This window comes from Lepidochelys kempii, chromosome 22, assembly GCF_965140265.1.
Source record: "Lepidochelys kempii isolate rLepKem1 chromosome 22, rLepKem1.hap2, whole genome shotgun sequence".
NCBI lineage: Eukaryota > Metazoa > Chordata > Testudines > Cheloniidae > Lepidochelys > Lepidochelys kempii.
This window is the reverse complement of record NC_133277.1, coordinates 18,240,691-18,264,555: the sequence shown is the minus strand read 5'-3', so window position 1 is coordinate 18,264,555 and position 23,865 is coordinate 18,240,691. Positions and strand designations below refer to the sequence as shown.

Genomic DNA, 23,865 nt, shown 5'->3' with positions numbered 1-23,865 from the left:
TTTAAACAAGCAAACAGAAACTTCATTTTCTTATGCAGCTTTCTTCTTCAGCTGCCCCCACTGGCTGAAATTTATATGGGAAAAGAGTTCTTGAAATGTTTTTCCCTCTCTCTTGGGATTCATAGACTACAAAGCCAGAATTGTGACCATCCAGTCCAGAGAGTGGAGACGCTGTTCTCTTCACCAAAGGGCACCAAAACCAGACACAGCTGATATAGCTGTTACTTGAACAGGAAGCAAAAGTGGAAACTACACTTCCCAGAGATCTTTGGGGGGGAACCTTTGGCTTTGACAGCAGCCGCCACAAGTCTTTCCGCCTCCAAATCTTGATTGCAGAGTGAAGAGATTATGGTGGACTGACAAATGCCGTCTCTGGAGCCTGGAAAGTGACCGGATTGCCTGGTTTTCCCATGCTTCAGCTAACCAAAAGGAGGAGGAGGAAAACAAATCAGCCCAGCATGACTGCTGCTTCCAGGTTCTTATTTGCACTGAATCTCCTCTCTCCTCTCCGAGGTGCTTGATGGTTATTACTTTAGATTTACCAATCAAGATATATTTTCACGCTGGAATGCTCTCTGCCCCAAAGATGCTACTGGTGGCTGCTGGCTTGCTATGAAGGAGCGTTTGGTGATCTGAGTGAAACTTTTACCTGGTCCTTATGCATTCGGCTTTGCAAAGGGAGGGATTTCCTTGAAGAAAACAACTGCAACAGCACCATCACCTCAGGATCAGCAAATTCAAAGGAAGGGCTGGGCAGGGCTTTCACCAAAATGGCCCAGGTGTTGCCTTGGTTGCTGCTGTGGCTGGGGTCTGGCACGGTGCAGGCCAGCCAGCCACATCTGGGGATCCGGGTGCCTCTGAGGAATGGGATGGGGACCCTGCAACAGGCCCCCAGGATGCAGCGCTCCGCTGAGTTGGAGCGGGAGGATTCCAGACAAAGAAACAGTTTTGTGAACATGATAGATAACTTGAGAGGAAAATCTGGACAGGGCTACTATGTGGAGATGACTCTAGGGAGCCCCCCACAAAAGGTAAGGCACGCTATCCACATTCCCTGGCTGTGGGTTATTGGGTTGGTTTGCGAAGCTGAGACCAAGCCCCGACTTCACAGAAGTTGAAGCATGTGGGGTTTGGTATGTGTACCGCTGTGTGGCTGTGCTCAAGAGAGACCACACACTAGTCAAGAGAGAATCTAAACAGACTTTGAGCAGGGAAAATAGTGATTTTAGAAAGCGACGACTACAACTGCCAGAAAGTGAGAAATACAAACTTCACTCAAGGGAATTTTGTGGCCAGAGTACAGAGCCATTATCTGTGTGGCTGCACGAGGCATTACCGATATTCATTTCAGACACAAAAAGCAGGGCCTGGTCTATTAATTGGAGAGCAGTTTATAAAATGCTCTCCATAGGTGTTTGCAAATGAAACACTCCAGGCTGTAGGACTGTGTGTGGCAATTACGTTGTGTGATGTACAAATGAGATGTCTTTTGGTAAATACTCTCCCTATATAGTCACAGAATAGGCCTTCAGTTCTGTTGATTCCTGTGTTTCATGGCAGGCTATTTTGGGCATCTGGATGATGGTGGTTGTTGAAGAACAGGTTTTACTAATATTCAGATCACCAAAGGAAGTGCAGCACAAAGAGGCGAATTCAGCCTCTCTTTTAGGCAGACTCCCAGGATGTCAGAGCCCAGGGCTGCAAGACTTGGCCCCAAATGGATCCTTCAACGCTACAGGATCGTAGTGGTAACCCTGCAGCACTGAAATGCAAAGCTCTGAGCCAGCCTCTGTCCTTAGCTGACATCGTTGTGCTTAGGTTGACCCAGCCCGCAAGTAAGGAATTTGCATTGCTTGTGAACAGCAGCAATATCCAGGGGTTACAATGGTTTTCTGATGCCTTAGCAACTTCATCTTGGATTCTTATGGAATGTAGATGTGCATGAGAAGCGGGTGGGGGGCAGGGTGTGGGGATACAATCCCCCCTGGAGAAACACAGGTCTATTTTAAAATGACAAATATTTGTTTTGAGAATGTCACCACAGCTGTACACCAGTCATCAGGAAGATTCAGAAATGGCAGAATTGCTCTACTGAAAACACAGACTTACGAGAGTGACCAGCCTGGCGCTTGACCAGCTTTTTCTTCATTGTTTCCAGCCATCTATAAATGAAAGTGGGGTGCAGTTGTTCAGGGAACTTGAGTTTCACCCCACATGACAATTTAAAAATAGCAGAAGGATTGGGGGGGGGGGTGTATGGGTGCACATAGGTGTGCATGAGCATGTAGATATGTTGGGGATTGTATCTTTGTGTGTGTACACACACACTACACAAGCTGGCTTCTGCACCCACTGAAATCAACAGTAAAGCTCCTCTTGACTGCAGTCATGCAGAGTCAGGTGCTAACAGAGTGCATGGGGAGAAGTTGAATGTGTAATCTGTGTGCATGTGTGAGTGGAGCATGCACACATGTGTGCATAGCATGCATGCGTTTACAGCTGTGTGAGTGTGGGTGGGTGTGTAGCGTCTGAGTTTCTAGAGAATATCTCCCAGGAAGCACACAGCAAACAGTATATGCATGACAGCACATTAAGCATGTTTATTATCTGCTTGGATTTGGGATGCAATTCCTGACTAGTGCAAACCTTCCAGGGCTTGTTTTGGTTTCAGCTCCTGAGTAGCTCACACTCACATGCAGTATGAGACTTGAGCCAGTGACCTGCACTGGCTATGCTGTGAGCAAATTAGCGAAGTGAAAAGAGCTGGAGTTGGCAACAAACCAGCCCCTCTCAGATTAAATAATCTGGTCAGAAGCAGGGTTTCCTTGGCCCTGGGTGGCCTTGTGTAGCTCCACCCCCTCCTCAGGGCAATGATGCTCACAGGTATCAGCATCCAGGTGGCTGGTGGGCACAGGGGGAAACCTGGGAATGCTCACAGGGGTGTCCCAAGGCCCAATGCTTGCCCCTGGGTGGGTGCTGGATTCCTGCCGACTTCTCTGGGAGTTGGGTGTCCCTTGGGCCAGCAGCTCAGCACGGTCCATTTCCAGGGGGCTGGTGGGAGATGCTACACAGGAAGCCCTGAAGGCTGGAGTCCTCTGGCTGGCTCCAGAAAGCTGTGGGCAGCTGCAAGGTAAGTTGCCCCCTGGTAGCTTGCCCCAGTTACGAGTCAGAGGGGCCACCCCAGGATAGGAGCATGGTCCAGTCTCTGCAGTCCATTCAGCCCTTGGCCTACTACAGGGACAGCCCATGGGTACCAGTTATAAGATGTGGTCACTTGTCCACTGGGAGCTGCAAACGGGCATCCCATGTGGCACGACAGTGCACGTACATGCATTGTGGGTACAGACAATGGAGGGGCTATACCAATAATACTGTAGAGCAGATCTGGTGCTGGGCAAAGCTGGGCCTGGGATAGAGGCACATATCTAGACAGTGAAAGTTTCCCCAAGCCAGTGGCTGCCCTACACCAATCCAACTCCCTGCTGGCAGCCTCGCTGTGCAGCTCCAGCCACCCCATATGGAGCAGCTCTTTAGAATGGCTAATGGGCCAGTGGGAGCCAGGTTCTGGAATAAAGAGCTCCCCTCCCTGCAACACCCTCCAAACGCATGCACACCCCTGCATCCGGCATGCCTGTCCTACCCCTGTAATATTATTATTTGCTTTGCCATAGTGCCTAGGAGCCCTCTGGAAACACAATACAGCAGTAGCCTTGTGCACTCTCCCTGACAGCCACAAGGCACAACGCAGGATCAGCCCTTGTAATACAGCACAGCTTTAGGTGCTGACTGGTCTGATTAGAGCAATTGCCTGGAACCTGCCATATATCCAGACATTTTCAGTGAGACCCTCCCCTTTCCACACGCACGCTCACATTTCTGAAATATTCACTCTTCGGGCAGCACCTTTCATGTTTGGCCCCCGTCCGCAGTGGAATTTTATTTTATGTTTTTAAGTGTAAGCAAAATCCCTTCAGCAGGCATTTTTAGTGGGCATAAAGTCTATATAAAGTGTGTGTGTCTCCACAGGATTTCGCTCCCGACTCCACCGCCGATTCACCGAGAGACCTCAGTCCGTTCCTCATGGGCTGGTTTTCCAAGGCAGTCAGGCACCCAGTTCCCATTGACTCTCCGCAGGAGTTGAGCTACTCACTACCTTTGGAAGATCTCCCCCTCACTCTCTCTGCTCCTCCGTTTCCCCACCTATGAAATGGGGGGGGGGAAATTACACTACCCTGCCTCCCAGGGGGAGGGTAAGGCCATGCATTAGCGTGTGCAAAGTGCTTCAAGAACTACATGTGAAGGGTGCAGGGCAGCGGTGATATTTATTACAAATCCCGGGTTACCAAATTTCATACCCTCCTCCATGTGTTCTATCCCCGATCACTGTTCCGTTGGACAGCTTTTGACTCTTTCCCCTAGCCCCTGCCCTCTCTTGCTGCTCCCCAAAGGGAACCCTGCACACCCAGCACCGCCTCTCTACCACCAAAGGGTCCCCAGGGCAGAGCCTGCCATGGATCACTGTACCACGGCAAGCTCCTTTCCCCCAGCACTGCACAGCCTCAGCTTATAAAATACACTTGTTTCTTTTGCAGCTAAGTCCCTTATGGCAGTAGCTCTCAACCTTTCCAGACTACTGTACTGCTTTCAGGAGTCTGACTGGTCTTGTGTACCCCCACATTTCCCCTCACTTAAATACTTACAAAATCAGACATAAAAATACAAGTGTCCCAGCCACACCAGTACTGAACAATGGCTGACTTACTCATTTTTACCAATTATAAAATACATCAACTGGAATATAAATATTGCACTTACATTTCAGTGTCTATACAGAGCAGTGTAAACAAGTCGTCATCTGGAGGACATTGTAGTTCGTACTGACTCCACTAGGGCTGTTTATGTAGCCGGTTGTAAAACTAGGCAAATATCTAGGTGAGCTGCTGTACCCCCTGGGAGACCTCGACGTGCCCCTGGTGGAGAACCGCTGCTGTATGGGCTCCTTAGTCTAAGAGCGATACTGGGTCATGCTCACTCAGACACGAGCACAGAACAAAGCAGGGAAGGGCAGCGACCAAGTACCAAGCTGCATCAGCAGTGCAACTTAAGTCAAATTAATTAAAAAAGAGAAAATCCCTGCTTAAAGAGGAAGGGCCCAATCCTGCAGACTCAGAGCACTCAGCACCCACAGTGGGAGCTAAGCCCCTCACAGGATCAAGGTCAAATCGGCTTCTGAAATTAACCAGGGCAGAAGCTAAGACAGCACTGCCAAGTACAGCCCCACTAAGAATCTGCCTGTTACCAGGCCCGGGCACAAGGAGTGTGGCCAGCACCAATCTGTAACTCACCTTCACTCAGCAGCCAGAGCCCTGTCCAGGCAGACGGGCACCTTAGCTCCCTGCTGCCCCACGCTTCCTGGCCAGTGTAGGTGGGGCTCCTTCTGCCTGCCCACCGGAAAGACCTGCAGAGCGCAATGCTCCTACACAGCCAGTGATGCCTGGGGTCCTGACCTTAGCCCATCCTAGCGGTCCCATTGGCCATTCACCAGCAGCCTGGGGCTGCCCCTAATTTGCACATGAAAGCACACTCCCCTGTGTAGGGCTGCTGGAGGCTTTCCCCAGCCCAGGAAGAACTAGCCCCAGGTCTGCTCAGGCCCTTCCTTCAGGCCCAGCAGTTCAACATAAGCTTCTCCAACCACCTCCTATAGCCCCTCCCTTGAGCTGGGCTCTTTCAGCCTCTATCGAGATCACCTGCCCCCCTTCCCAGCTGGGTCTGATCCTCCCCTCTCAAGCCCAACTCCCGTTCTTAAAGGGGCTCCAGCTCCAAACAGGTCTGGCTAGCGGCTAGCCTCAAGCCCCTTGGCCCTCTCACATCGTGGGATGTGTCAGCCCATGTCTTGACCTCAACGAGCAGGACGCACTCATTGGCTGAGCCATCGAGCAATACTGAGGGGTTTGCCAGGGGTTGCAGACCCAGCCCAATATATTTTATAAGCCAGCCAGGCCAATGGGCGCACTCTAAGCACTTTCTCACCAAAGCTGCTGCTCCCAGATTATGATAGACCCCCAGATTCTTCAGACCCATTAAGCACTGATGTCACTCACTAACACCGGCTGTGGTGAGCTTTGTCCTTAGGCCCTGGCTGCGTCCAGAATGCCTCCTAGAGCACAGCCTGGCTTGGGCATCATGGTGCCTTGATGGGGTCCCTGGCAGCCCCCAAGGGGCAGAACTTGCTCCCCTACAATCAGCCTGGAGGCATTTCCATTGGGAAGGCTGTTTCTTGTCTGAGTCCGGCTGCCTTCCCATCACCTCCCGCATCCCTTCCAGGTTGGCCCTGTCTCCCTCATGAGGTTTCATTTCTCGGGACACTAGATTTTTATGCCATTTCAATTGTGCTGAAATTATGGGTCTGTGCAGCACCTTCCCAGGGAGTCACTATCCATAATGTATTTCATTCCACTAGGATTCTCTGTTCCTGCCATTCCCCGCCCAGTTCTAGGTTCAGCAACAAGTCAGACTTCAGAGCCCATTGCATATTCTGGCAATGTCAGCACGTGAACGCTCCCAGCCACCCATAGGCCCCTCCCCAACCTCTCCCCCTCAGGAGCAGAGATGCCTTTGCAGGGAACCTGGGAGTTCCGTAGACTAGGGCTGCGTCAGACCAAGGGCAGCGGGGGTGAAATCCGGAGCAGAGGGCCCTCCCCGACATACCCGCCTAGGCCCTGCTGGCTCGCATGTCTCCGTCCAGAGCAATGCCTGGGTGGAGTCTCAGGGAGAGAGGCGTCATCCCCACGAAACCCGAATTAACAGGGGCCTGATCCTCCTGCCCTGCACCTCGTGCTGTCGTTTACACCCCATGAAAACCACATAAAATGCTGCAATGCAGATTGGGTGCCATTTCATGCCCACTTGGCCCAGATGTGAATGACAGTGAGGGCCAGGTCCCAGCCTGTCGGACAGCGCCGGGGCGGTCCAAAGCCTTTACTCTGTTACCAGGATGCAGGTCCCAGCTACCCTGCAGATTTTACCCGTGTGCTCCCCTGGGCCTCACTGCTCATGTGCGGATGGGGTAAGGGCTCAGGCTGCAAACCATTCATCTTGCTGGGCTGATCCTCTCTCCCTGCTGCTGTATGTTGCCTGTTTAGCAGGGTATTGGTCCAGCGAGACCTCTCTTAAGTGACCACCCAAGGGACCAGCAAAAGCCAGTTGCCTAGCACAGATGGCCTTTAATTAATGATCGAATGGAAAGGCACTGGAAGCCCTGCAGAGGGGCTGAGAGGCGGTGGCTGCGGACGCCGGGTTGCCTAGTGAAGACGGGGTTCCTTAGCGCAGGTGTTGCTATGTCAGTTGCGATCCAGCTGCTGACGGTATCTCTGGGTGCTCTTAAGCCTATTGATTTACACACACCTGAGCGGGGTTCACCTGGAGGGTGCATTAGGCTGATGTAGAGCTCCACCCTGTGAAACACGTCGCTGGGGGGTGTGAGCAGTGCACCCCCCGCTATTAGCCACCCCGCGGACAAAACCCAACCTAGGACCCAGTAGTGGCACAAGGGGCAGTTTCTAAAGGAGATAATGAGGGGCGGGTGGGGCTGCAGAGCCGGATTGCGGGACACTGGCAGAGCTATGGGAGGTGTAAGGCCTGGCTAACAGGGGCCTACAGGGCTAGACATGGCGCGTCGCACGGCATTGAGGTAGCAGCACCGTGAGGCAGTGGTGCATCGCACGGCATTGAGGTACAGCGCGCTGAGGCAGTGGCGAGTCGCACGGCATTGAGCTAGCAGCGTGGTGAGGCAGTGGTGCGTCGCACGGCACTGAGGTAGCAGCGCGCAGAGGCAGTGGCGCGTCGCACGGCATTGAGCTCGCAGCGCGGTGAGGCAGTGGCGCGTCGCACGGCATTGAGGTAGCAGCACCGTGAGGCAGTGGCGCGTCGCACGGCATTGAGGTAGCAGCACCGTGAGGCAATGGCGCGTTGCACGGCATTGAGCTAGCAGCGCGCAGAGGCAGTGGCGCGTCGCACGGCATTGAGCTAGCAGCACTGTGAGGCAGTGGGGCGTCGCACGGCATTGAGCTAGCAGCGTGCTGAGGCAGTGGCGCGTCGCATGGCATTGAGGTAGCAGCACCGTGAGGCAGTGGCGCGTCGCATGGCATTGAGGTAGCAGCACCGTGAGGCAATGGCGCGTTGCACGGCATTGAGCTAGCAGCGCGGTGAGGCAGTGGCGCGTCGCACGGCATTGAGCTAGCAGCACCGTGAGGCAGTGGCGCGTCGCACGGCATTGAGCTCGCAGCGCGGTGAGGCAGTGGCGCGTCGCACGGCATTGAGGTAGCAGCGCGCAGAGGCAGTGGCGCGTCGCACGGCACTGAGGTAGCAGCGCGGTGAGGCAGTGGCGCGTCGCACGGCATTGAGGTAGCAGCGCGGTGAGGCAGTGGCGCGTCGCACGGCACTGAGGTAGCAGCGCGGTGAGGCAGTGGTGCGTCGCACGGCATTGAGCTCGCAGCGCGGTGAGGCAGTGGCGCGTCGCACGGCACTGAGGTAGCAGCGCGCAGAGGCAGTGGCGCGTCGCACGGCAGTGAGCTAGCAGCGCGGTGAGGCAGTGGCGTGTCGCACGGCATTGAGCTAGCAGCGCGGTGAGGCAGTGGTGCGTCGCACGGCATTGAGCTAGCAGCACTGTGAGGCAGTGGCGCGTCGCACGGCATTGAGCTCGCAGCGCGGTGAGGCAGTGGCGCGTCGCACGGCATTGAGGTAGCAGCACCGTGAGGCAGTGGCGCGTCGCACGGCATTGAGGTAGCAGCACCGTGAGGCAATGGCGCGTTGCACGGCATTGAGCTAGCAGCGCGCAGAGGCAGTGGCGCGTCGCACGGCATTGAGCTAGCAGCGCGCTGAGGCAGTGGCGCGTCGCACGGCATTGAGGTAGCAGCACCGTGAGGCAGTAGCGCGTAGCACGGCATTGACCTAGCAGCGCGGTGAGGCAGTGGCGCGTCGCACGGCACTGAGCTAGCAGCGTGCTGAGGCAGTGGCGCGTCGCACGGCATTGAGGTAGCAGCACCGTGAGGCAGTGGCGCGTAGCACGGCATTGAGGTAGCAGCGCGGTGAGGCAGTGGCGCGTCGCACGGCATTGAGCTAGCAGCACCGTGAGGCAGTGGCACGTCGCACGGCATTGAGCTCGCAGCGCGGTGAGGCAGTGGCGCGTCGCACGGCATTGAGGTAGCAGCGCGGTGAGGCAGTGGCGCGTCGCACGGCACTGAGGTAGCAGCGCGCAGAGGCAGTGGCGCGTCGCACGGCAGTGAGCTAGCAGCGCGGTGAGGCAGTGGCGTGCCGCACGGCATTGAGCTCGCAGCGCGGTGAGGCAGTGGCGCGTCGCACGGCATTGAGGTAGCAGCGCGCTGAGGCAGTGGCGAGTCGCACGGCATTGAGCTAGCAGCGTGCTGAGGCAGTGGCGCGTCGCACGGCATTGAGGTAGCAGCACCGTGAGGCAGTGGCGCGTAGCACGGCATTGAGCTAGCAGCGCGGTGAGGCAGTGGCGCGTCGCACGGCACTGAGCTAGCAGCGTGCTGAGGCAGTGGCGCGTCGCACAGCATTGAGGTAGCAGCGTGCTGAGGCAGTGGCGCGTCGCACAGCATTGAGGTAGCAGCGTGGTGAGGCAGTGGCGCGTCGCACGGCACTGAGGTAGCAGCGCGCAGAGGCAGTGGCGCGTCGCACGGCAGTGAGCTAGCAGCGCGGTGAGGCAGTGGCGTGTCGCACGGCATTGAGCTCGCAGCGCGGTGAGGCAGTGGCGCGTCGCACGGCATTGAGGTAGCAGCGTGGTGAGGCAGTGGCGCGTCGCACGGCATGGAGCTAGCAGCGCGGTGAGGCAGTGGCGAGTCGCACGGCACTGAGCTCGCAGCGCGGTGAGGCAGTGGCGCGTCGCACGGCATTGAGGTAGCAGCGCGCTGAGGCAGTGGCGCGTCGCACGGCATTGAGCTAGCAGCGCGCAGAGGCAGTGGCGCGTCGCATGGCATTGAGCTCGCAGCGCGCTGAGGCAGTGGCGCGTCGCACGGCATTGAGGTAGCAGCGCGCTGAGGCAGTGGCGCGTCGCACGGCATTGAGGTAGCAGCGCGCAGAGGCAGTGGCGTGTCGCACGGCACTGAGCTCGCAGCGCGGTGAGGCAGTGGTGCGTCGCACGGCATTGAGCTAGCAGCGCGCAGAGGCAGTGGTGCGTCGCACGGCATTGAGCTAGCAGCGCGGTGAGGCAGTGGCGCGTCGCACGGCATTGAGGTAGCAGCGCGGTGAGGCAGTGGCGCGTCGCACGGCACTGAGGTAGCAGCGCGCAGAGGCACTGGCGCGTCGCATGGCACTGAGGTAGCAGCACGCTGAGGCAGTGGCGCGTCGCACGGCACTGAGGTAGCAGCGCGGTGAGGCAGTGGCGCGTCGCACGGCACTGAGGTAGCAGCACACAGAGGCAGTGGCGCGTCGCACGGCACTGAGGTAGCAGCACACAGAGGCAGTGGTGCGTCGCACGGCATTGACCTAGCAGCGCGGTGAGGCAGTGGTGCATCGCACGGCATTGAGGTAGCAGCGCGGTGAGGCAGTGGCGCGTCGCACGGCATTGAGGTAGCAGCACGGTGAGGCAGTGGCGCGTCGCACGGCACTGAGGTAGCAGCACGGTGAGGCAGTGGCGCGTCGCACGGCACTGAGGTAGCAGCGTGCTGAGGCAGTGGCGCATCGCACGGCATTGAGGTAGCAGCGTGGTGAGGCAGTGGCGCGTCGCACAGCATTGAGGTAGCAGCGCGCAGAGGCAGTGGCGCGTTGCACGGCACTGAGGTAGCAGCGCGGTGAGGCAGTGGCGCATCGCACGGCATTGAGCAAGCAGCGCGCTGAGGCAGTGGCGCGTCGCACGGCATTGAGGTAGCAGCGCGCAGAGGCAGTGGCGCGTCGCACGGCACTGAGGTAGCAGCGCGGTGAGGCAGTGGCGCGTCGCACGGCATTGAGCTAGCAGCGTGCTGAGGCAGTGGCGCGTCGCACGGCATTGAGGTAGCAGCGCGGTGAGGCAGTGGCGCGTCGCACGGCACTGAGGTAGCAGCGCGGTGAGGCAGTGGCGCGTCGCACGGCATTGAGGTAGCAGCGCGGTGAGGCAGTGGCGCGTCGCACGGCACTGAGGTAGCAGCGCGGTGAGGCAGTGGCGCGTCGCACGGCATTGAGCTCGCAGCGCGGTGAGGCAGTGGCGCATCGCACGGCACTGAGGTAGCAGCGCGCAGAGGCAGTGGCGCGTCGCACGGCAGTGAGCTAGCAGCGCGGTGAGGCAGTGGCGTGTCGCACGGCATTGAGCTAGCAGCGCGGTGAGGCAGTGGTGCGTCGCACGGCATTGAGCTAGCAGCACTATGAGGCAGTGGCGCGTCGCACGGCATTGAGCTCGCAGCGCGGTGAGGCAGTGGCGCGTCGCACGGCATTGAGGTAGCAGCACCGTGAGGCAGTGGCGCGTCGCACGGCATTGAGGTAGCAGCACCGTGAGGCAATGGCGCGTTGCACGGCATTGAGCTAGCAGCGCGCAGAGGCAGTGGCGCGTCGCACGGCATTGAGCTAGCAGCACTGTGAGGCAGTGGCGCGTCGCACGGCATTGAGCTAGCAGCGTGCTGAGGCAGTGGCGCGTCGCACGGCATTGAGCTAGCAGCGTGCTGAGGCAGTGGCGCGTCGCATGGCATTGAGGTAGCAGCGCGCAGAGGCAGTGGCGCGTCGCACGGCACTGAGGTAGCAGCGCGGTGAGGCAGTGGCGCGTCGCACGGCATTGAGGTAGCAGCGCGGTGAGGCAGTGGCGCGTCGCACGGCACTGAGGTAGCAGCGCGGTGAGGCAGTGGCGCGTCGCACGGCATTGAGCTCGCAGCGCGGTGAGGCAGTGGCGCGTCGCACGGCACTGAGGTAGCAGCGCGCAGAGGCAGTGGCGCGTCGCACGGCAGTGAGCTAGCAGCGCGGTGAGGCAGTGGCGTGTCGCACGGCATTGAGCTAGCAGCGCGGTGAGGCAGTGGTGCGTCGCACGGCATTGAGCTAGCAGCACTGTGAGGCAGTGGCGCGTCGCACGGCATTGAGCTCGCAGCGCGGTGAGGCAGTGGCGCGTCGCACGGCATTGAGGTAGCAGCACCGTGAGGCAGTGGCGCGTCGCACGGCATTGAGGTAGCAGCACCGTGAGGCAATGGCGCGTTGCACGGCATTGAGCTAGCAGCGCGCAGAGGCAGTGGCGCGTCGCACGGCATTGAGCTAGCAGCGCGCTGAGGCAGTGGCGCGTCGCACGGCATTGAGGTAGCAGCACCGTGAGGCAGTAGCGCGTAGCACGGCATTGACCTAGCAGCGCGGTGAGGCAGTGGCGCGTCGCACGGCACTGAGCTAGCAGCGTGCTGAGGCAGTGGCGCGTCGCACGGCATTGAGGTAGCAGCACCGTGAGGCAGTGGCGCGTAGCACGGCATTGAGGTAGCAGCGCGGTGAGGCAGTGGCGCGTCGCACGGCATTGAGCTAGCAGCACCGTGAGGCAGTGGCACGTCGCACGGCATTGAGCTCGCAGCGCGGTGAGGCAGTGGCGCGTCGCACGGCATTGAGGTAGCAGCGCGGTGAGGCAGTGGCGCGTCGCACGGCACTGAGGTAGCAGCGCGCAGAGGCAGTGGCGCGTCGCACGGCAGTGAGCTAGCAGCGCGGTGAGGCAGTGGCGTGCCGCACGGCATTGAGCTCGCAGCGCGGTGAGGCAGTGGCGCGTCGCACGGCATTGAGGTAGCAGCGCGCTGAGGCAGTGGCGAGTCGCACGGCATTGAGCTAGCAGCGTGCTGAGGCAGTGGCGCGTCGCACGGCATTGAGGTAGCAGCACCGTGAGGCAGTGGCGCGTAGCACGGCATTGAGCTAGCAGCGCGGTGAGGCAGTGGCGCGTCGCACGGCACTGAGCTAGCAGCGTGCTGAGGCAGTGGCGCGTCGCACAGCATTGAGGTAGCAGCGTGCTGAGGCAGTGGCGCGTCGCACAGCATTGAGGTAGCAGCGTGGTGAGGCAGTGGCGCGTCGCACGGCACTGAGGTAGCAGCGCGCAGAGGCAGTGGCGCGTCGCACGGCAGTGAGCTAGCAGCGCGGTGAGGCAGTGGCGTGTCGCACGGCATTGAGCTCGCAGCGCGGTGAGGCAGTGGCGCGTCGCACGGCATTGAGGTAGCAGCGTGGTGAGGCAGTGGCGCGTCGCACGGCATGGAGCTAGCAGCGCGGTGAGGCAGTGGCGAGTCGCACGGCACTGAGCTCGCAGCGCGGTGAGGCAGTGGCGCGTCGCACGGCATTGAGGTAGCAGCGCGCTGAGGCAGTGGCGCGTCGCACGGCATTGAGCTAGCAGCGCGCAGAGGCAGTGGCGCGTCGCATGGCATTGAGCTCGCAGCGCGCTGAGGCAGTGGCGCGTCGCACGGCATTGAGGTAGCAGCGCGCTGAGGCAGTGGCGCGTCGCACGGCATTGAGGTAGCAGCGCGCAGAGGCAGTGGCGTGTCGCACGGCACTGAGCTCGCAGCGCGGTGAGGCAGTGGTGCGTCGCACGGCATTGAGCTAGCAGCGCGCAGAGGCAGTGGTGCGTCGCACGGCATTGAGCTAGCAGCGCGGTGAGGCAGTGGCGCGTCGCACGGCATTGAGGTAGCAGCGCGGTGAGGCAGTGGCGCGTCGCACGGCACTGAGGTAGCAGCGCGCAGAGGCACTGGCGCGTCGCATGGCACTGAGGTAGCAGCACGCTGAGGCAGTGGCGCGTCGCACGGCACTGAGGTAGCAGCGCGGTGAGGCAGTGGCGCGTCGCACGGCACTGAGGTAGCAGCACACAGAGGCAGTGGCGCGTCGCACGGCACTGAGGTAGCAGCACACAGAGGCAGTGGTGCGTCGCACGGCATTGACCTAGCAGCGCGGTGAGGCAGTGGTGCATCGCACGGCATTGAGGTAGCAGCGCGGTGAGGCAGTGGCGCGTCGCACGGCATTGAGGTAGCAGCACGGTGAGGCAGTGGCGCGTCGCACGGCACTGAGGTAGCAGCACGGTGAGGCAGTGGCGCGTCGCACGGCACTGAGGTAGCAGCGTGCTGAGGCAGTGGCGCATCGCACGGCATTGAGGTAGCAGCGTGGTGAGGCAGTGGCGCGTCGCACAGCATTGAGGTAGCAGCGCGCAGAGGCAGTGGCGCGTTGCACGGCACTGAGGTAGCAGCGCGGTGAGGCAGTGGCGCATCGCACGGCATTGAGCAAGCAGCGCGCTGAGGCAGTGGCGCGTCGCACGGCATTGAGGTAGCAGCGCGCAGAGGCAGTGGCGCGTCGCACGGCACTGAGGTAGCAGCGCGGTGAGGCAGTGGCGCGTCGCACGGCATTGAGCTAGCAGTGCGGTGAGGCAGTGGCGCGTCGCACGGCATTGAGGTAGCAGCGCGGTGAGGCAGTGGTGCGTCGCACGGCATTGAGGTAGCAGCGCGCAGAGGCAGTGGTGCGTTGCATGGCATTGAGGTAGCAGCGCTGTGAGGCAGTGGCACGTCGCACGGCACTGAGGTAGCAGCGCGGTGAGGCAGTGGCGCGTCGCACGGCATTGAGCTCGCAGCGCGGTGAGGCAGTGGCGCGTCGCACGGCATTGAGGTAGCAGCGCGGTGAGGCAGTGGCGCGTCGCACGGCACTGAGGTAGCAGCGCGGTGAGGCAGTGGCGCGTCGCACGGCATTGAGGTAGCAGCGCGGTGAGGCAGTGGCGCGTCGCACGGCACTGAGGTAGCAGCGCGGTGAGGCAGTGGCGCGTCGCACGGCATTGAGCTCGCAGCGCGGTGAGGCAGTGGCGCATCGCACGGCACTGAGGTAGCAGCGCGCAGAGGCAGTGGCGCGTCGCACGGCAGTGAGCTAGCAGCGCGGTGAGGCAGTGGCGTGTCGCACGGCATTGAGCTAGCAGCGCGGTGAGGCAGTGGTGCGTCGCACGGCATTGAGCTAGCAGCACTGTGAGGCAGTGGCGCGTCGCACGGCATTGAGCTCGCAGCGCGGTGAGGCAGTGGCGCGTCGCACGGCATTGAGGTAGCAGCACCGTGAGGCAGTGGCGCGTCGCACGGCATTGAGGTAGCAGCACCGTGAGGCAATGGCGCGTTGCACGGCATTGAGCTAGCAGCGCGCAGAGGCAGTGGCGCGTCGCACGGCATTGAGCTAGCAGCACTGTGAGGCAGTGGCGCGTCGCACGGCATTGAGCTAGCAGCGTGCTGAGGCAGTGGCGCGTCGCACGGCATTGAGCTAGCAGCGTGCTGAGGCAGTGGCGCGTCGCATGGCATTGAGGTAGCAGCACCGTGAGGCAGTGGCACGTCGCACGGCATTGAGGTAGCAGCACCGTGAGGCAATGGCACGTTGCACGGCATTGAGCTAGCAGCGCGGTGAGGCAGTGGTGCGTTGCATGGCATTGAGGTAGCAGCGCTGTGAGGCAGTGGCGCGTCGCACGGCATTGAGCTAGCAGCGTGCTGAGGCAGTGGCGCGTCGCACGGCATTGAGCTAGCAGCGTGCTGAGGCAGTGGCGCGTCGCATGGCATTGAGGTAGCAGCACCGTGAGGCAGTGGCGCGTCGCATGGCATTGAGGTAGCAGCACCGTGAGGCAATGGCGCGTTGCACGGCATTGAGCTAGCAGCGCGGTGAGGCAGTGGCGCGTCGCACGGCATTGAGCTAGCAGCACCGTGAGGCAGTGGTGCGTCGCACGGCATTGAGCTAGCAGCACTGTGAGGCAGTGGCGCGTCGCACGGCATTGAGCTAGCAGCGCGCAGAGGCAGTGGCGCGTCGCACGGCATTGAGCTAGCAGCACCGTGAGGCAGTGGTGCGTCGCACGGCATTGAGCTAGCAGCACCGTGAGGCAGTGGTGCGTCGCACGGCATTGAGCTAGCAGCGCACAGAGGCAGTGGTGCGTCGCACGGCATTGAGCTAGCAGCACCGTGAGGCAGTGGTGCGTCGCACGGCATTGAGCTAGCAGCGCGCTGAGGCAGTGGCGCGTCGCACGGCATTGAGGTAGCAGCACCGTGAGGCAGTGGCGCGTAGCACGGCATTGACCTAGCAGCGCGGTGAGGCAGTGGCGCGTCGCACGGCACTGAGCTAGCAGCGTGCTGAGGCAGTGGCGCGTCGCACGGCATTGAGGTAGCAGCACCGTGAGGCAGTGGCGCGTAGCACGGCATTGAGGTAGCAGCGCGGTGAGGCAGTGGCGCGTCGCACGGCATTGAGGTAGCAGCGCGGTGAGGCAGTGGCGCGTCGCACGGCACTGAGGTAGCAGCGCGCAGAGGCAGTGGCGCGTCGCACGGCAGTGAGCTAGCAGCGCGGTGAGGCAGTGGCGTGTCGCACGGCATTGAGCTCGCAGCGCGGTGAGGCAGTGGCGCGTCGCACGGCATTGAGGTAGCAGCGCGCTGAGGCAGTGGCGAGTCGCACGGCATTGAGCTAGCAGCGTGCTGAGGCAGTGGCGCGTCGCACGGCATTGAGGTAGCAGCACCGTGAGGCAGTGGCGCGTAGCACGGCATTGAGCTAGCAGCGCGGTGAGGCAGTGGCGCGTCGCACGGCACTGAGCTAGCAGCGTGCTGAGGCAGTGGCGCGTCGCACAGCATTGAGGTAGCAGCGTGCTGAGGCAGTGGCGCGTCGCACAGCATTGAGGTAGCAGCGCGGTGAGGCAGTGGCGCGTCGCACGGCACTGAGGTAGCAGCGCGCAGAGGCAGTGGCGCGTCGCACGGCAGTGAGCTAGCAGCGCGGTGAGGCAGTGGCGTGTCGCACGGCATTGAGGTAGCAGCGTGGTGAGGCAGTGGCGCGTCGCACGGCATTGAGGTAGCAGCGTGGTGAGGCAGTGGCGCGTCGCACGGCATGGAGCTAGCAGCGCGGTGAGGCAGTGGCGAGTCGCACGGCACTGAGCTCGCAGCGCGGTGAGGCAGTGGCGCGTCGCACGGCATTGAGGTAGCAGCGCGCTGAGGCAGTGGCGCGTCGCACGGCATTGAGCTAGCAGCGCGCAGAGGCAGTGGCGCGTCGCATGGCATTGAGCTCGCAGCGCGCTGAGGCAGTGGCGCGTCGCACGGCATTGAGGTAGCAGCGCGCTGAGGCAGTGGCGCGTCGCACGGCATTGAGGTAGCAGCGCGCAGAGGCAGTGGCGTGTCGCACGGCACTGAGCTCGCAGCGCGGTGAGGCAGTGGTGCGTCGCACGGCATTGAGCTAGCAGCGCGCAGAGGCAGTGGTGCGTCGCACGGCATTGAGCTAGCAGCGCGGTGAGGCAGTGGCGCGTCGCACGGCATTGAGGTAGCAGCGCGGTGAGGCAGTGGCGCGTCGCACGGCACTGAGGTAGCAGCGCGCAGAGGCACTGGCGCGTCGCATGCCACTGAGGTAGCAGCACGCTGAGGCAGTGGCGCGTCGCACGGCACTGAGGTAGCAGCGCGGTGAGGCAGTGGCGCGTCGCATGGCACTGAGGTAGCAGCACACAGAGGCAGTGGCGCGTCGCACGGCACTGAGGTAGCAGCACACAGAGGCAGTGGTGCGTCGCACGGCATTGACCTAGCAGCGCGGTGAGGCAGTGGTGCATCGCACGGCATTGAGGTAGCAGCGCGGTGAGGCAGTGGCGCGTCGCACGGCATTGAGGTAGCAGCACGGTGAGGCAGTGGCGCGTCGCACGGCACTGAGGTAGCAGCACGGTGAGGCAGTGGCGCGTCGCACGGCACTGAGGTAGCAGCGTGCTGAGGCAGTGGCGCATCGCACGGCATTGAGGTAGCAGCGTGGTGAGGCAGTGGCGCGTCGCACAGCATTGAGGTAGCAGCGCGCAGAGGCAGTGGCGCGTTGCACGGCACTGAGGTAGCAGCGCGGTGAGGCAGTGGCGCATCGCACGGCATTGAGCAAGCAGCGCGCTGAGGCAGTGGCGCGTCGCACGGCATTGAGGTAGCAGCGCGCAGAGGCAGTGGTGCGTTGCATGGCATTGAGGTAGCAGCGCTGTGAGGCAGTGGCACGTCGCACGGCACTGAGGTAGCAGCGCGGTGAGGCAGTGGCGCGTCGCACGGCATTGAGCTAGCAGCGCGGTGAGGCAGTGGCGCGTCGCACGGCACTGAGGTAGCAGCGCGCAGAGGCAGTGGCGCGTCGCACGGCAGTGAGCTAGCAGCGCGGTGAGGCAGTGGCGTGTCGCACGGCATTGAGCTCGCAGCGCGGTGAGGCAGTGGCGCGTCGCACGGCATTGAGGTAGCAGCGTGGTGAGGCAGTGGCGCGTCGCACGGCATTGAGCTAGCAGCACTGTGAGGCAGTGGCGCGTCGCACGGCATTGAGCTCGCAGCGCGGTGAGGCAGTGGCGCGTCGCACGGCATTGAGGTAGCAGCACCGTGAGGCAGTGGCGCGTCGCACGGCATTGAGGTAGCAGCACCGTGAGGCAATGGCGCGTTGCACGGCATTGAGCTAGCAGCGCGGTGAGGCAGTGGTGCGTTGCATGGCATTGAGGTAGCAGCGCTGTGAGGCAGTGGCGCGTCGCACGGCATTGAGCTAGCAGCGTGCTGAGGCAGTGGCGCGTCGCACGGCATTGAGCTAGCAGCGTGCTGAGGCAGTGGCGCGTCGCATGGCATTGAGGTAGCAGCACCGTGAGGCAGTGGCGCGTCGCATGGCATTGAGGTAGCAGCACCGTGAGGCAATGGCGCGTTGTACGGCATTGAGCTAGCAGCGCGGTGAGGCAGTGGCGCGTCGCACGGCATTGAGCTAGCAGCACCGTGAGGCAGTGGTGCGTCGCACGGCATTGAGCTAGCAGCACTGTGAGGCAGTGGCGCGTCGCACGGCATTGAGCTAGCAGCGCGCAGAGGCAGTGGCGCGTCGCACGGCATTGAGCTAGCAGCACCGTGAGGCAGTGGTGCGTCGCACGGCATTGAGCTAGCAGCACCGTGAGGCAGTGGTGCGTCGCACGGCATTGAGCTAGCAGCGCACAGAGGCAGTGGTGCGTCGCACGGCATTGAGCTAGCAGCACCGTGAGGCAGTGGTGCGTCGCACGGCATTGAGCTAGCAGCGCGCTGAGGCAGTGGCGCGTCGCACGGCATTGAGGTAGCAGCACCGTGAGGCAGTGGCGCGTAGCACGGCATTGACCTAGCAGCGCGGTGAGGCAGTGGCGCGTCGCACGGCACTGAGCTAGCAGCGTGCTGAGGCAGTGGCGCGTCGCACGGCATTGAGGTAGCAGCACCGTGAGGGCAGTGGCGCGTAGCACGGCATTGAGGTAGCAGCGCGGTGAGGCAGTGGCGCGTCGCACGGCATTGAGGTAGCAGCGCGGTGAGGCAGTGGCGCGTCGCACGGCACTGAGGTAGCAGCGCGCAGAGGCAGTGGCGCGTCGCACGGCAGTGAGCTAGCAGCGCGGTGAGGCAGTGGCGTGTCGCACGGCATTGAGCTCGCAGCGCGGTGAGGCAGTGGCGCGTCGCACGGCATTGAGGTAGCAGCGCGCTGAGGCAGTGGCGAGTCGCACGGCATTGAGCTAGCAGCGTGCTGAGGCAGTGGCGCGTCGCACGGCATTGAGGTAGCAGCACCGTGAGGCAGTGGCGCGTAGCACGGCATTGAGCTAGCAGCGCGGTGAGGCAGTGGCGCGTCGCACGGCACTGAGCTAGCAGCGTGCTGAGGCAGTGGCGCGTCGCACAGCATTGAGGTAGCAGCGTGCTGAAGCAGTGGCGCGTCGCACAGCATTGAGGTAGCAGCGCGGTGAGGCAGTGGCGCGTCGCACGGCACTGAGGTAGCAGCGCGCAGAGGCAGTGGCGCGTCGCACGGCAGTGAGCTAGCAGCGCGGTGAGGCAGTGGCGTGTCGCACGGCATTGAGGTAGCAGCGTGGTGAGGCAGTGGCGCGTCGCACGGCATTGAGGTAGCAGCGTGGTGAGTCAGTGGCGCGTCGCACGGCATGGAGCTAGCAGCGCGGTGAGGCAGTGGCGAGTCGCACGGCACTGAGCTCGCAGCGCGGTGAGGCAGTGGCGCGTCGCACGGCATTGAGGTAGCAGCGCGCTGAGGCAGTGGCGCGTCGCACGGCATTGAGCTAGCAGCGCGCAGAGGCAGTGGCGCGTCGCATGGCATTGAGCTCGCAGCGCGCTGAGGCAGTGGCGCGTCGCACGGCATTGAGGTAGCAGCGCGCTGAGGCAGTGGCGCGTCGCACGGCATTGAGGTAGCAGCGCGCAGAGGCAGTGGCGTGTCGCACGGCACTGAGCTCGCAGCGCGGTGAGGCAGTGGTGCGTCGCACGGCATTGAGCTAGCAGCGCGCAGAGGCAGTGGTGCGTCGCACGGCATTGAGCTAGCAGCGCGGTGAGGCAGTGGCGCGTCGCACGGCATTGAGGTAGCAGCGCGGTGAGGCAGTGGCGCGTCGCACGGCACTGAGGTAGCAGCGCGCAGAGGCACTGGCGCGTCGCATGGCACTGAGGTAGCAGCACGCTGAGGCAGTGGCGCGTCGCACGGCACTGAGGTAGCAGCGCGGTGAGGCAGTGGCGCGTCGCATGGCACTGAGGTAGCAGCACACAGAGGCAGTGGCGCGTCGCACGGCACTGAGGTAGCAGCACACAGAGGCAGTGGTGCGTCGCACGGCATTGACCTAGCAGCGCGGTGAGGCAGTGGTGCATCGCACGGCATTGAGGTAGCAGCGCGGTGAGGCAGTGGCGCGTCGCACGGCATTGAGGTAGCAGCACGGTGAGGCAGTGGCGCGTCGCACGGCACTGAGGTAGCAGCACGGTGAGGCAGTGGCGCGTCGCACGGCACTGAGGTAGCAGCGTGCTGAGGCAGTGGTGCATCGCACGGCATTGAGGTAGCAGCGTGGTGAGGCAGTGGCGCGTCGCACAGCATTGAGGTAGCAGCGCGCAGAGGCAGTGGCGCGTTGCACGGCACTGAGGTAGCAGCGCGGTGAGGCAGTGGCGCATCGCACGGCATTGAGCAAGCAGCGCGCTGAGGCAGTGGCGCGTCGCACGGCATTGAGGTAGCAGCGCGCAGAGGCAGTGGCGCGTCGCACGGCACTGAGGTAGCAGCGCGGTGAGGCAGTGGCGCGTCGCACGGCATTGAGCTAGCAGTGCGGTGAGGCAGTGGCGCGTCGCACGGCATTGAGGTAGCAGCGCGGTGAGGCAGTGGCGCGTCGCACGGCATTGAGGTAGCAGCGCGCAGAGGCAGTGGTGCGTTGCATGGCATTGAGGTAGCAGCGCTGTGAGGCAGTGGCACGTCGCACGGCACTGAGGTAGCAGCGCGGTGAGGCAGTGGCGCGTCGCACGGCATTGAGCTAGCAGCGCGGTGAGGCAGTGGCGCGTCGCACGGCACTGAGGTAGCAGCGCGCAGAGGCAGTGGCGCGTCGCACGGCAGTGAGCTAGCAGCGCGGTGAGGCAGTGGCGTGTCGCACGGCATTGAGCTCGCAGCGCGGTGAGGCAGTGGCGCGTCGCACGGCATTGAGGTAGCAGCGTGGTGAGGCAGTGGCGCGTCGCACGGCATGGAGCTAGCAGCGCGGTGAGGCAGTGGCGAGTCGCACGGCACTGAGCTCGCAGCGCGGTGAGGCAGTGGCGCGTCGCACGGCATTGAGGTAGCAGCGCGCTGAGGCAGTGGCGCGTCGCACGGCATTGAGCTAGCAGCGCGCAGAGGCAGTGGCGCGTCGCATGGCATTGAGCTCGCAGCGCGCTGAGGCAGTGGCGCGTCGCACGGCATTGAGGTAGCAGCGCGCTGAGGCAGTGGCGCGTCGCACGGCATTGAGGTAGCAGCGCGCAGAGGCAGTGGCGTGTCGCACGGCACTGAGCTCGCAGCGCGGTGAGGCAGTGGTGCGTCGCACGGCATTGAGCTAGCAGCGCGCAGAGGCAGTGGTGCGTCGCACGGCATTGAGCTAGCAGCGTGGTGAGGCAGTGGCGCGTCGCACGGCATTGAGGTAGCAGCGCGGTGAGGCAGTGGCGCGTCGCACGGCACTGAGGTAGCAGCGCGCAGAGGCACTGGCGCGTCGCATGGCACTGAGGTAGCAGCACGCTGAGGCAGTGGCGCGTCGCACGGCACTGAGGTAGCAGCGCGGTGAGGCAGTGGCGCGTCGCACGGCACTGAGGTAGCAGCACACAGAGGCAGTGGCGCGTCGCACGGCACTGAGGTAGCAGCACACAGAGGCAGTGGTGCGTCGCACGGCATTGACCTAGCAGCGCGGTGAGGCAGTGGTGCATCGCACGGCATTGAGGTAGCAGCGCGGTGAGGCAGTGGCGCGTCGCACGGCATTGAGGTAGCAGCACGGTGAGGCAGTGGCGCGTCGCACGGCACTGAGGTAGCAGCACGGTGAGGCAGTGGCGCGTCGCACGGCACTGAGGTAGCAGCGTGCTGAGGCAGTGGCGCATCGCACGGCATTGAGGTAGCAGCGTGGTGAGGCAGTGGCGCGTCGCACAGCATTGAGGTAGCAGCGCGCAGAGGCAGTGGCGCGTTGCACGGCACTGAGGTAGCAGCGCGGTGAGGCAGTGGCGCATCGCACGGCATTGAGCAAGCAGCGCGCTGAGGCAGTGGCGCGTCGCACGGCATTGAGGTAGCAGCGCGCAGAGGCAGTGGCGCGTCGCACGGCACTGAGGTAGCAGCGCGGTGAGGCAGTGGCGCGTCGCACGGCATTGAGCTAGCAGTGCGGTGAGGCAGTGGCGCGTCGCACGGCATTGAGGTAGCAGCGCGGTGAGGCAGTGGTGCGTCGCACGGCATTGAGGTAGCAGCGCGCAGAGGCAGTGGTGCGTTGCATGGCATTGAGGTAGCAGCGCTGTGAGGCAGTGGCACGTCGCACGGCACTGAGGTAGCAGCGCGGTGAGGCAGTGGCGCGTCGCACGGCATTGAGCTAGCAGCGCGGTGAGGCAGTGGTGCGTCGCACGGCATTGAGGTAGCAGCACGGTGAGGCAGTGGTGCGTCACACGGCATTGAGGTAGCAGCGCGGTGAGGCAGTGGCGCGTCGCACGGCACTGAGGTAGCAGCGCGGTGAGGCAGTGGTGCGTCACACGGCATTGAGCTAGGAGCGCGGTGAGGCAGTGGTGCGTCGCACGGCATTGAGGTAGCAGCACGGTGAGGCAGAGGCGCATCGCACGGCACTGAGGTAGCAGCGCGGTGAGGCAGTGGCGCGTCGCACGGTATTGAGGTAGCAGCACGGTGAGGCAGTGGTGCGTCACACGGCATTGTGGTAGCAGCGCGGTGAGGCAGTGGCGCGTCGCACAGCATTGAGCTAGGAGCGCGGTGAGGCAGTGGTGCGTCGCACGGCATTGAGGTAGCAGCACGGTGAGGCAGTGGCGCATCGCACGGCACTGAGGTAGCAGCGCGGTGAGGCAGTGGCGCGTCGCACGGTATTGAGGTAGCAGTGCGCAGAGGCAGTGGCGCGTCGCACGGCACTGAGCTAGCAGCATGGTGAGGCAGTGGCGCGTCGCACGGCATTGAGGTAGCAGCGCGGTGAGGCAGTGGCGCATCGCACGGCACTGAGGTAGCAGCGTGCTGAGGCAGTGGTGCGTTGCACGGCATTGAGGTAGCAGCACAGAGAGGCAGTGGCGCGTCGCACGGCATTGAGGTAGCAGTGCGCAGAGGCAGTGGCGCGTCGCACGGCATTGAGGTAGCAGCGCGCAGAGGCAGTGGTGCGTCGCACGGCATTGAGGTAGCAGCGCCGTGAGGCAGTGGTGCAATAGAAAAAGCCTGCTCTGGAGAGGTGCAGTGCTGAGAGACTGGTGTAAGCGCTTCATTGGGACAACCCTCCCCGCTGCGGTATGAGTGATTTTCTGGTGAGCACAAGTGCATTAGCCCCTTGGCTCTGCAGATTAAGAGCAGAATCCCCTCTGGGGCCTGTTTGACAAGGCAGTCTTGGCAAATCAGCCCAGCAGAGGCTCTGGAGTAGAACGATACCCAGTGGAACGGAGCATCTCCCCCTGCCCCATTGCACAGGCTGAGCCCGCAAAAGGGCTAGGGTCCACCTGGAGTTTAGCCGGGGGCAGCGGCCAG

The 23,865-nt window shown here is 62.5% G+C and overlaps 1 protein-coding gene across 2 annotated transcripts in view; it reads left to right on the top strand.

Moving 5' to 3' along the window:
• The first annotated feature begins 276 nt into the window (after positions 1-276).
• Positions 277-23,865, top strand: part of BACE1 (beta-secretase 1) — a 40,574-nt gene continuing 16,985 nt past the window's right edge. For both annotated transcript variants that reach the window (XM_073321068.1, XM_073321067.1), the window contains exon 1: positions 277-1,031. In XM_073321068.1, the coding sequence (XP_073177169.1) occupies positions 771-1,031 (261 nt within the window). In that variant the 5' untranslated portion in view covers positions 277-770. The remainder of the gene's footprint in view (positions 1,032-23,865) is intronic.